General features: G+C 35.7%; 1 protein-coding gene across 5 annotated transcripts in view; it reads right to left on the reverse strand.

Moving 5' to 3' along the window:
• ANK3 (ankyrin 3) overlaps positions 1–13,465 on the reverse strand; it is a 618,703-nt gene that overhangs the window by 41,725 nt on the left and 563,513 nt on the right. For 3 of the 5 annotated variants that reach the window (XM_045568777.1, XM_045568776.1, XM_045568773.1), the window contains 8 exons: positions 10,640–10,851; positions 9,168–9,375; positions 8,008–8,104; positions 7,068–7,296; positions 6,330–6,455; positions 5,475–5,597; positions 5,011–5,037; positions 3,823–3,904 (listed from right to left, as the gene is read on the reverse strand). In XM_045568777.1, the coding sequence (XP_045424733.1) occupies positions 3,823–3,904; positions 5,011–5,037; positions 5,475–5,597; positions 6,330–6,455; positions 7,068–7,296; positions 8,008–8,104; positions 9,168–9,375; positions 10,640–10,851 (1,104 nt within the window). The remainder of the gene's footprint in view (positions 1–3,822; positions 3,905–5,010; positions 5,038–5,474; positions 5,598–6,329; positions 6,456–7,067; positions 7,297–8,007; positions 8,105–9,167; positions 9,376–10,639; positions 10,852–13,465) is intronic. The other 2 variants (XM_045568774.1, XM_045568775.1) reach the window with 1 other exon arrangement.

Below are 13,465 nucleotides of genomic sequence, written 5' to 3' on the forward strand. Positions count from 1 at the left end.
TAGAAAACATGAGAAAAGAATTAATGATGAGAAAAATAACCACAATGGAAAACCATTCCCTTACTTCCTATTGACTTTCTTATGTGCTGGTTTTAAAATATCAGTAGCCGTTCTATTTTGCCTGTATAGGTACATGTTTGTTTTGTGCAACCATATGACTATCATTTTAGTAATTTCCAACGTTCCCTCTCCTTGAGCTTTTCCATTATACAGATTGCACCTACTCAGAACCATTTCAATATGTGTAGCTATACATTAAATATCTAAAACTCTTTTTTCAAAAACCACTCAAGCCTATTTCATGCAGAATCCAAAATAACTTTTAAGTGACAGGCAACTGATGTGCAAACTGTGAAGCCACTGGATTTTAAATCTGTTATCTTCCATGCACAATTCAGTTATGCTTCACACCCATAAAAAGCCAATAAGAGCAAGAAATTTTCTGAGTCAGAATTTTAAACAAAAAACAAAGAAAAGGAATGTTTGCATTTATTTTTTCCATGCAGTATATTCCTTTTGATGAGGGAAAAAGAAAACATAATATGAAATGATTTTAAAATGCATGTGTACATACAAAGGGGAAAAAAACCAGAAAAATATGGTTCATGGTTACCATAAGCAAGCAATGCAACTGAAAACATTTTATCATGCACAATATATCATCGCAAACAAGGCAATGAAGTAATATAATTTGTATGCCATATTATGCACAATATATAAACTTTAAAAATACTTTTATAAGAGCATTTAGAAAGAAGAGCACACTTTTTCCATGAGATATGAAGTCTTGGTACCTTCTGAGATTTTAGAAAAATATTTTATACTGCACATTATAAAATACATCTGTAATTAAATATATCCACGTCTATAGCTGTCTTCATTATGGATAATAGAATATAGTTTATCTCAGATACTTTTGCATAACCTATTCTACTTTTAATTCTTAAACGGTATCATAGGAGAAATCTAAAAAGCACAGTCATATTTTTAATACCCCATATTTAAGCACCTATAGTGGGATATGGTATATATATACACACATATACAGGTTTATCAACTGCAAAGGTACCAATTCTGGTGCCTTCCTAGAATATTCATGGGACTCATGTAAACCCCAAACACTGGAGCAGCCATGAGGTGGACCTACCACTAGGGAAGATGGACGTAATACCAGCATTTCTTCTCGCAATGGGGCAAGAAACACACAAATGAGGTAAGCACACTCAATGGGGGAGAGCAAACATACACTTAGTCCTCTCTACGTCTACAATTCTAACAAACAAACCAAGCTGGTCACAGAGGTTTGGAATGCCTGCCAAGGGCTAACGTTCTACGGCAAAGTTGAGTATAGTCTCGCTCCGAGAAAGCACCGGTTCAGAATAATAACGAAAATTGAAGAGAAAATGAGAATCTGCTTCAGCTTTTATGCTCGTCTTCTTGCTGTCCCCGTGCCATTGCTACAATCCAGTCCTTGGATTAGCAGCTACTCCCACAAGGGTGAAGATTTTCATTCCTAGTGTACATTTAAATTCAAACATTCAGAACATATCTTTTTCTAGGCTTACATATTATTCTAAAGAAAGTGGAAGCACTAAAGAAAAACTCATCTATTCATTATCCCTCCTAGCCATAATTCTCAATATTATATTGCTTAACTCTTTTGGACACATCATACTGCAAATGCAAACTTTGGGCATTCCTCCAAGTCAATGATTTAGGCTCAGTCCATGTCTCAAGAGGATTTATTTTTGTAACTATCAGAAACTGGCAGAGCATCTCTCCTTGACCGCTGAAGGCCGACACCACCAGGCAGAGAAGTCTTTCGAACCATGTATATGGTTTTATACTTTGCAAGGAACAACCAACTTACCAACAGTTACACACTTTATGCTTTAATTGTATGCTTTGTTTTAAAGGATACGCTTTATAAGGAAGGGAATTCCTGGATGTTAGGCACTGAACTATACCTGAATCTTTTTTCTGGGGGAAGGGGAGCATGAGGAGAGGGGCTGGAAGGGCAGGCTGGTGAGTGAGAGAAAAGTGGCATTCACTTAGCAGCACCAGTTTAGAGGCTATGGCATTTTCTTAGTTGTTAGTTCCATCTTATTCCTCCTCTCTGTTTTATGAAAGGGCACATAAAGGCAGTGAACAGAAGATTGAAAAAATACCCTCTTTCTTCTATCAGAAGTCAAAGAACACAAGCTGCATATATCTTAGCTGAATCTAACCAAAAAGTAACAACACTCTTGTAAGTGGGAAGAATTCAATTGATTTGGTACATACCTGACCTTATAATTTAGATGTCCCCCAAACAAACATCTTGGCAAGCAGAATAAGATGGAAACTCGCCTGCCCTAAGGTGCCTCCTACCTAAGTAGCCTGTCCATTGAGACTGTCCAAAGTTTAAGGATGTTGCCTGGGGGGTCCCAAGCAATTACCCAGTGAGGCTTACCCTGTGAGGGTCTCTAGGACAAAATAGTATCTCACAGAAAACCTATACCCAATATATTTAGTTGTATTGAAAACCATCTAGCTATACACGTACCCCTTCCCTGTTCTGTAGCACAATAGGAGTTAATTTCAGTCCTTATGTTTCTGGAAGAATTTAGACATTTCTGCTAGAGGAGAAAACTGAAATCTGAGGAAATGCTGGTGAGTGTGGTAGAGCTTCATGTCTCTTATACTTCCCATTTTGTATCTGCATATAACAGCTTCCTTAGTAGTCCAGGCGCTAGATTCCAGTAGATGATGCTAAGACCATCTAAGTAGTAGAATCGTTTCCTGCTGCATATTTTGTATGGTCTGTTGCCTCACAGAAACAAGAATTCAAGAAAGGTGGGAAAAGCCAAAGTTGTGGCTCTTACTGGTAAATTTCCAAACCTCTCTGAAGTCAAGAGACTGTGCGTCAATGGGTAACAGCTAGGAATGAATCACTAATTAAAAAATAATTTTGGTATACATCCTTCTCTAAATGAAGCTCTCTGATGGTTAAAATGGCACTACGCTGCTCTATATCAATCAAACACAGTGCTGCTCTCAGGACTCTCAGTTCCTGCTGTTGGAAGGGTTATCTTGAGGGCTGTAGTGATCACCAGAGGTGATGATCACAAGGATGAGGGAAGGGGAGGCAGAGAGAAAGAGAATGACTGAATATGACCAAATGAATCTATACCTTGATACTTGCCAGCCAGTTAACAACGAACCAAAACAATCACTGACAAAAGAAAAGGGTTACTAGTCTAGTGAAGATCAGCCTTAGAAGTGATATTTTAATAAAGGAAAGGAGGAGAAGACAGAGGGAGAGACAGTGAGGGAGGGAAGAAAGAAGAAATCTGTAAACAAGTGCTACCTCAAGAAGGTAAGAAAATATAATTCTTGCAAAGTGGGGAGAAAAAGAGTCAGGACTAGGATATAACAACCTATCTCTATTAAGAAAAAATGAGATAACAACCAAAGTAACTTTACCATCCTTTCTACCATCCTGTATTATATATGTAGAAGTAAATATTTTCTCTCCTGAGCATAAATCTAAAGTAACATTAGTATTTAATTCCTAGCATAGTTAATCAATGTAAAATCAAGGTTTTATAAGAAAAATAATAGATGTTTGTAGTTACAAAGTAGTTAACAGCTTTAAAACTATGGGTGTTTTTATCTTGTCTCTTCAACACAAAAGTATTAGATTTTATGATTAGGTTTTCTGGCAGGCAGTTTCGCTTTTGTCATTTTGTTTCCCAATGACACCAAAATTTAGTTTGTATAGAAAAAATGTCTCTTCTTATAAAAATCCACATAGATTAGTAAAAGTGTTAGAAAACTCACTCATTCCAGGCTCAGTCAAGTAGCTGTAGCGCTTACGTAAAGCTAAAGATGCAAAGCTCTGTCGTTTATCTGCTTTCTCAGTCTGAAAAAGAAAAAAAAAAAAAAAAAAAACAAAGACAACTCTGTTTCCAGCTTCCCTGTAGCATTTTCACAGTTTTGAAACATTCTGTAGGATAGCATGTTGATATCTTGTTTGTCCTTATTTTTCTTCTTATGCATTTTCCTCTGGAAAATGTTAAATTCCTACTGGGATTCTATAATCCCACCCCAATCACCCCACCCCAATGTCTTAACCAAATAACCATCAGTTGGCAAATATAAGAGCATCAACACAGCAGACTACAGGGAAGTACAAATAAAAGACAAGCATTACAGAGACTTCTGATGCTGAGCAGTAACTCTTCCCGAATCCATTCGTATTGAAAGCACATATATCACAAAGTACACTCACTCTATGTGAGCACATTCAAGGGAAAAAGGCACAGAAAATTTATTATTCCAATTACTACTGTGGTTTCTGTACGTTTATAGGCATAAAGTGTAGATGAAGAGATTAAAAATAGATTAATGGTTTTATTTGAAGTACTATTACTGTGTCCTAAGGCTGCCAATTCTATTTATTACTAATGCTGTGGGGGTTTTAAAAATCCAATTATCATATAACGTGGAGAAATATTAGGAGATAAAAGGGAAAATTCTTCTAAAACTTAATTGAATAACTCTAGTCTTAAAAATGACCAGAATAAATTTCTTTAGTGAGAATATCAAATATTTATCAACAGCCAGTTAGCAAATATTTTATATTACATATAAGTTAATTTGTACAATAAAATTTCATACAACACATTGGATAGCAGGGAATAGTAAAATGTGCACATGGAGGTTTTAAAATGTATATTTTTATAGATGCTAATTCATCCCATTTGAAAATTTTTAAAGAACTTCAGTTCTTTTTAAATCATTAGCTGGATTATAATTTTGTTGAATATATTAAAGTACTTTTATGTACATGTGAAGGAACAGTGAACCATTTTTTAAGAAAAATACCCTTTTTTAACTCACTTAAGCTAAGACCTGCAAAATTATAATTTTTAGGTTTCCCACACTTCAGCCCTCTGCAACTTGTTTTACACAGATGCAATTTCTATTCTACTTCTGAGAGAATAAAAGCAGAAGTATTCATATTACCTCATCATCTTGATCTGACTCTGTCTCCTTTTGGTTCCAAGATGCATTGCAGAGACAAGGAATATTATAATGGACAGCAGGGAAAAGAATATCAGGATATGAAAAGGACTGAGTAGGGAGCACAAAATGCAAGCTGATTTAGAAAGCAAAGCAAATCAAAAGAGGCCAAAAAAAATATCAACAACTGTACATCCATGGCAAATTAATGTATGACATTACTGGAAAGCATAAAATCTATGAACTACCAGCAGAAGCAGAAGCGATAAACAGAGGACTCCATCATACAAACTATAAGAATTGGACACCACAATAACAAGACTTAGTCAATCTACACAAGGAGACTACTAAAACTTGAATTTCAAGAGCTTTAATCATGTTACAAAGCATTCCTTAATTGCATACAAAGGGCCCACTTCTTCAAGACCAGGGAAAGAAAGTTCAAATAAACCAGTATTAAAAGATACCTTTTTGTGTGCTGGCAGAGTTATATTTAAGTTGCAAACAGCTGTTTGAGGCAGTCCTTTTGTTGTCTTTGGTTCTTTCAGAAAAGACAGACGGCCACAGGGCTCTTGGCTGGTGTCTCTAACCTAGAAGAATTTAGGTAGTTGACAGTTACAGAAAGAGACTCTTCTGAGGAGTTTTATCTGTGTAAGAGCTAACCGTGTTTGTTTTATGAAGCCCTTGGAGAGGCAGGAAAGGGAAAAGACGGTAATAATTACATGTCAACCAGGGTGGTCATATTTGAACTCATGCCCAGTTCCTAGCCTAAATACAAGATTGTTGTGTCTGATTGTTTTACCCTGACAATTCATAGTATAGTCTATGAGGTTATATGCATTTTCTTCTTGTCTAATAATTTCTTTTTCTCAAAACTTCATTTTTGCAACATAACAGCAAATAATAATAAGACAACTGTCCTATCTCCTCCTGTTCTCTGAGGAGGAAGATGATCTCTCCAGGATATCCCTGGGCTCCATCAGAAATGGAAATGAAACTTGAATACTGTATTTGGATTTCATTGATTATTACTGAACATTAACCACATATGATACATTTTATTACTAGATTGGTTTTACAAATGTTTGCTTAAATACAAATTATTAAACTTTTTAAAAGGTATAGATTGTTTTTACTAATTATAAGGCTTTACTGGCTCAAATGTACACTCTAAAAGAACTAGGGCAAAATCTGACCTTGTTCTTATGAGTTCAGAATTGGGATATTTCAAACCTAATAAATCACTAAAACCTTTTCCTTTGTGTTCTCTAAGAGCATTTTTTCCCCCCTAATTCACAGACTTTCTGTTAAAGATGATTTACCTTGATGGAAAATGGCAGTCTATTTTCTTTGAAAGCATAAAAGTTAAAAACAAGTTGCTGTCCTCCTTTGGTAAGTGGGGCCAGATTTCCATAACAATCAACATAAATAGGTTTTCCTTCCAGAACCTTTTAAAGAAATACATAATTTAATGTTAATTTGAGTTGGAAGTATTTTGTGACTTTAGGTCACATAACATTACAAGACTGGCATGTTTCTGTGTCACATCTGTCTCTTTAATTAGGCAGTTACTTCTGTGGTGCTATCTGCAATAACAATAACTCTGTACACTTATCAGTTGTAACTAGAAATCATATCATGGACAAGTACAAAACATTTATTCATATTCTTTTACCTTTGAGCATGTTTAAGAAATGCCTCACATCAATCACTTATTCATGTAGCATTTTTTTTTAATTCTTAGATATGTACATGATTCACTGAGTTTGAAAAAGGAAAATCATGGTAATGTGTATACACAGTGATTATGAAAATAAGTAGCCACAAGAAAGTGGACACTACAATTTCGATGTATTAGTACTACATTTTAAACAACTAAGACAAGCCCAAAGACACTTAAATAATTTGAGAATGAATCTATATTATTTTTTTTAAATAAAAAGTAAAATCAATAATGTAGTTGATATTTATAGTGAGTGTTGTTATGGCCCAAAAAATAAAAAACACACCTCACATCTGGGAAACGTAATTAAATGAACTTGTTTTTGTGAACCAAGTACCTCAATATCTTTGCTTCTTGCAACTTCCTCAAAATTCTCTTGCTGCTCTAAAGTTTTGTCCACTTTGTCATCTGTCATGCAGAAACATCGCAGGGAGGATTCTACGGGATCATTCGTTTTGGCAAAAACAACAAACTTGGCCATGTATGGAACACATATTAATTCTCTGTATAGTTGCGTGGCTAACCCCACAGTTTCTAAAACTTGATGGCAGTCTGCAAGCCAAAATCTGAGAAAAACAAAAACAAAACAGAAGTATGAAGATGAGGTGATTTAAAAGCCAAATCTTTTTTTTTTCTTTTTTTTTTTTTTTTTTTTTGAGACAGAGTCTCGCTCTGTTGCCCGGGCTAGAGTGAGTGCCGTGGCATCAGCCTGGCTCACAGCAACCTCAGACTCCTGGGCTTAAGCGATCCTCCTGCCTCAGCCTCCCGAGTAGCTGGGACTACAGGCATGAGCCACCATGCCCGGCTAATTTTTTTTTGTATATATATTTTTAGTTGGCCAGATAATTTCTTTCTATTTTTAGTAGAGACGGGGTCTCACTCTTGCTCAGGCTGGTCTCGAACTCCTGACCTCGAGCAATCCACCCGCCTCAGCCTCCCAGAGCTAGGATTACAGGCGTGAGCCACCGCGCCCGGCCTAAAAGCCAAATCTTAAAAAAAAAAAAAAAAAAAAAATCATGGTTAAAAAAATCAGAAGATATAAGGGAATTAAACCCAAACATTATTAACTTGTCCATTTAAATAAGCGAAGATGTTTACTCTATTTATCAAACACAGAAACTGTGTTTATTATTTAACAATTTTGCTAAGCAAATGCTAAGGATTTTTTTTTCCTCACCAAATTTTTTTTAAAAAATCACATTAGTATTGCATGTAACAATTTTTACTTTCCAAAAGGTAATAAAACTAGTACTTTTTGGAATCCTTTATTTCCATACCTGGCTGAAACATTGGTTGTAAAAGAGACACAATCCTTTATAAATGTCAAAGGAGTCGTTCCTGTGATGTCTTCCCACTGAGCAGGTGAAGTGCCCCCTGAGAGAACAACAGCAGATATGTTGACTTTATCACGGGAGATGCTCTTTATGAAATTTTCATCATCATCCTCATCTTCTTCCTGGCAGGAACTGGCAAAGCTTCAATACCTTCAATTTAATGGTGTTCTCTACTCTCCTTTTGTACTTTTACCAGGCTAATCGTGATCTCCTTGTAAGATATTAAATTTTTTAAAAATTACTTTTCTGTTTGGGTTCTAACGAATGGTTCAAACTTAGGGCAGCCACCATTTATAAGTACATTTTATAAGTGCCATTTGTAAGTGCACAGATGTGTTGTTTCAGATAGATAATTATGTCTCTTCTTTTTTAAAAAAGGTAAGAACTATTTCCAGAAAGCTAAGCAGCAGCTCATTTTGTACCTCGTTGAACCATTTAATTTTCCAGGGTAAAGGGAAGAATCAGCTACCAAAATTACTCCTTAAAACAAAAACAAAAACAAAATCTATCTTTAATAATCTTGGATTTGCAGTTAAAAATCAGATTAGGATAATCAATGGATGGATTGAACTCTGGATTCCAGGTGCTTATCACAAAATGGGTTCTTCTAAACCCTGCATATTTAGTCTGTTGGGTTATATGGGCGAATAGAGCAGGTAAGCACAATCACATACTTAACACTTCCCTACTACTAGTGCTCTGTGGGATCCATATTTTTCCCCAAGTCTATCCAATTTCCTGATAGTCTAACTTGTGTTGCCAGTTTCACTACTTCTGTCTGGGTCGCCGAGAAATTACCTAAATGCTCCAGTAGATTCCATAATCCTTCAATAATCTTAAAATAACTCTATTACTAATGCTAAACTTCACAGAAGGCAAGATAATAACACTAAATTTTAAATGAGTCACGAGACCAGCATCTTAAAGAAATGATTCAAGGGATAACAGAGAGGAGATGATGGACAAGTAAAACGTTTTGTCCTTTATTTTCTACGCTTACAATGTTGGCATGGATATTTCAAAGGTTTTATGTCTTTGTAAATAAAACCTTTGTACAGAATCATTGCAAATCAACAGGAAGCACAGCAGAGACTTAACCAAACCTGTGATGCTACAGAGAAGGCGCAGATTGGGTGTGGTATCCCCTTTGTATCCATTGGATACACCTTCCCCTGAGGGCGGGGGCACTGGAATGGTCATTGTGATTGGTTTATGGAATTTCCTCCTTCTTGGTTCCACGGTGACAATTGGGCTAAATGTTGCTTTGTTTCCAAGGATCTTTTTCACAATTTCATCTGGAACAGGCTGGGCCTAGAGACAAAGAAATGACTTTAAATTACAGTGACATTTTTTTTCCCTCATCAGAAAGTTGACTTTTTAAGTGAGAAGGAAAAAAAACAAAAACAACCAAAAAAAAAAGTCTTTCTTTTTTATTATCCTTTCTCATTATTTCAGGAAGGCATGAAAAAAAAACAAAACAAAACCTAACACTATGGCAGGAACTGGTTAGCCTATTTGTCCACTAGAACACAGACAGTACTGGCTTGCACAAAAGGGAAGGAATTAAATTTCAGAGGAGAGAAGCTTCTTAGTCTAATCCAAAGTAAAGGACAACAAATAATAAGTTAAATATACTTTAAACCTTCGCAGGACATTCAGTGAAACCTTACAGAGGCAATTCATGCCCACATAAAAACTGAGACCTTCAGAATTAAGAAAAAGGCATTCAAAATTTCAAAGGATTTTGATTCTAGTCTGCCGAACCTCACTTCTTTTTGGTTTCTTTGCTGTTTGGTAGAATAACTAGATATGGGAGACAGGTAAAGGGAGTTTCATAGCCCTGAAATGTAAGGTGGTCTCTTTAGCTCCAAGTATTTACTAAAGGCCTTCTACAAACTTAGAGTGCTTGGCTAAAAAAATAAAAAACAAAAAAACCCCCAGCAACTCTCTTGAGCCATGAGAGTCCAGCCTCCCAAAAAAAGCATGAACTTTCAGTTAAACTATTAATTACTATGTTAATTATTGACACAAATTAAGTTATTTTCATTTCATTTTCCTTATTCAATGAGGAAAAAAAGAACTAGCTGAAGTCTAACTGAAATGAATAAATATAAGAAAAATCTTTCTCGCCAAGATTTCCAGTCAGCTTTCCAAACCAAATCAAGTTCCAACTGGTTTGGATAAAACCCAGCATTTATGATTTACTTCAATCAAACCAAAATACTAAAGCTTGCAAGTTTCACTAATACTGAGTTTTATGATGTGGGACATTACAAACCAAGTCTTGGTAGTTGCTCCACATATTGAGACCAGTAACTTATGGTTGAAAAAATTATCTTTCATCAGAAACCAACTGAGACTTTTAAACAGAAAAACCCTAAAATATGTACCTTATTTAACAAGCCACTCAGCTAACTTTGCACTAAATGCTTTTTATTTGAAATAGGTTAATGATTCCCAAAATGGCCTAATTAGGAGTATCATTAAGGATGAGTTATGATGACTGTTTCTAGAACAAAACACGTTCACATGCCCTGTACAAGTGCTGAGGAAAACAACTTTTTGTAAACGTTACCTGGAGGCCTACTCGGATTCTTTTAGTTAGGGCACCCTCTGGGAAAGATGCTTGGACGAGGGGCACCGTGGTGCTGCTCAGAATTCCACCTTCAGGACCAATCTGGTTGCTTTCCTGCTTAATCCGTGAAACCACTGCAAAATACTGGGGGAAATCCTTAGTGATGATCCTGCAGATACGCTTCTTCCCTAACTCTTCTGGGCTATCGAGTTCTGAAAAGACAAATGAAAAAGCCATGAGAAGGAGCATATGTACAAAATACCTTGAGACAAAGTGATATGTAATTTGACAGTCAAAATAACTTACATTCAGTAGCCTAAACAGAGTTTTTATGATAAAGAGAAAACTGCCATGACTATAATATCAAGCTTTGCAAAAATATTAAAAAATTACCACTGTAAGTATTTGTAGAAAATATTTTTACTAACGAAGAACAAACATCTTCAAAAACTGACATTAGACCACATATGGATAAATTCCCACTCTTGAAGAATGGATATCTCATTCTGTGATTATTTTTAATACTCTGCCCCCAAGCTGCCAAAAGTAGGAATGAATCAGAAAAAAGTGAGGCCTCACAAGAAAATGAAAAAGAACTTTAGTATGTCTGAAAGCTCTAGAACTATATCTGAAAACCTGTTTCAAATACTTTTAAATTATCCAAATGATCAATTGTCATCATCACCAATTTCTGTCTGCCTACCAGTGGCTCTCATGCATCGAACTCAGCCTATCCATGAACGGACACATCTTCTTCCCTCCTGTCCTTGTCCAAACCTACTTCTTCCCCTGCGATCCTAACTCTGGGGAAAGGTTCACCATTTGCCTGGTCTTTCAGGCTAATAGCTATGACTCGCCTTCCTTCATGCGTTGTATCTAATGGTCAAAGTCCAGTTCATTTTATTTTGGTAATGGTTCACGCTCTGATGCGGTTGCTCAGGCCCTGTTTTAGCTTGTCTAGTTGCTGAGACCACTTCCCAGCCAACTCACCTCTCCTCACTCCAGTCCATCCCCGATAATGCAGCCAAATGAAATTTTTTTAAAGCCACGTTTTATGCAGAATTCTGGTAGGTTTAATTAGGATAAATGATTTATAATTTTTTTATGGAATAAATGTTTGAGACTAGCCAAGAGTATTTTAGAAAAGTAGTAGGTTTGTGAAGAAGAATTTATCTTATGAGATATTAAAATTTACTCAGAAGTATCATAAACAGTTAAACATCACAATATAAGAAATATGTAAGAACGGATGACTAAGTCGTGGGGACAAGAGTAGAGAATCAAGAAATAGATTCAAGTTTATTGTATGTATATGATATATATATAAGTCCATATATGTTTCTTTTTATGTATGTATTATGTTTTCAAGTTATATTTAAATCAAAGTCACATATTTCAGTTTCAAATGGGTGGAAGTTTATTTAAAAGGTAGTATTTACATAATTGGAAATCTATTTGGAAAAAGAAAGCTAAATCACTACATCATATCATATATAAATACAAAATTCCAGCTGGATAGTAGACTTAACTATTTTTAAAAATTAAAATATTACTAAAAAAATTCAGGGAAGTATGTTTTAGCTTTGGTTAGGGGAAAGCTTCCTACATAAAACTAGAAATTCAGAAGCCTAAAAAGCAGTTTTGACTATATAAAAATGTAAAGATTTCCATGACAAAAATAGTAAACTTGAAAGACAACAGGTAGACTCTAAAGTTAATAGCCACTCCTGACAAAAGATTAATATGCTCAATATCAAAGGTAGCTACAGATTGATAAGAAGACAACATACAAGCTAACAGATGGCAGCAAAATGGTACAAAAAGGCAATTCATCAAAGCTGAAAAATGGTCAAAAATGTTCAAACTGGATAATTAACATGGCAATACCAATTAAAAAGATATACAAACTCCCTCCACACCTACCTCTAGCATTAGCTAAAATAACATCTTATCAGTTCTCAGAGAAAAATCTGGGAGCACAGGTACTTTCTTTCATCCCAGATGGGTGTGAAAGGCAGTAATCTTTTGACAATGTAACTAGGTATCATCTATTCAAAATGAAAATGTACCTACTATTGGACCCAGCAGTTCTATTTTCTGATCTTTTTCTTATAAGCACATGCAAAGCAACATTGCTTGCAAAGACTAAACCCTGAAAGAACCTGTATGTCCATCCATAAGGGAACGGTTACATAAATTATAGTTCATCCACATTTTGGACATTCCTGCAGCTAGTAAATGAAATGATTCAGATTCATCCATTTACCAAGTATTTAAGGAGGGCCCACCATGTGCAGTACTGATCTAGTCACTGGGGATGTAGTAGAGACTGTCCACGGCTGGACTCTGAAGTGTTTCTCCAGTTCTTGGGCTCCTGGCTTGGAGGAATCACAAGCCTTGGCCCATGAGATGGAGAGAGATGACAGACACTCAGGGAATACATGTGAAGAATTTATTGGAAAGAAAGTTTAAGTGTGCAAAGTGAAAGATATTTCCTAAGGGGAAATGGGTCTGTCTTTGTGAGTGGAGCAGACTATAATTAACTCTGAAATTCCCCCTTTTATATGCCAGTAGTATATGTTGATGTAAAGGCATATATACTTTATGTAACGGGTTTGGGGGTCTGGATTTTTTCAGGTATGGACATAACTTAAATGTTCCAGACATTCCTGTCTCCTATACATGTGATGGGGAAAGTCATTGTTTCTGGTGTTTTTCTGTTTTCTGATTGGTGGTCATTGTTCCATGGTCTAATTACTCCATTCTGTAAGGCTGAAATAACTGTTTTCCTTGGTTATTTTTCTCTAACTATTTCCTTCTTATTGT

This window comes from Lemur catta, chromosome 14 (assembly GCF_020740605.2).
Source record: "Lemur catta isolate mLemCat1 chromosome 14, mLemCat1.pri, whole genome shotgun sequence".
NCBI classification, from domain to species: domain Eukaryota; kingdom Metazoa; phylum Chordata; class Mammalia; order Primates; family Lemuridae; genus Lemur; species Lemur catta.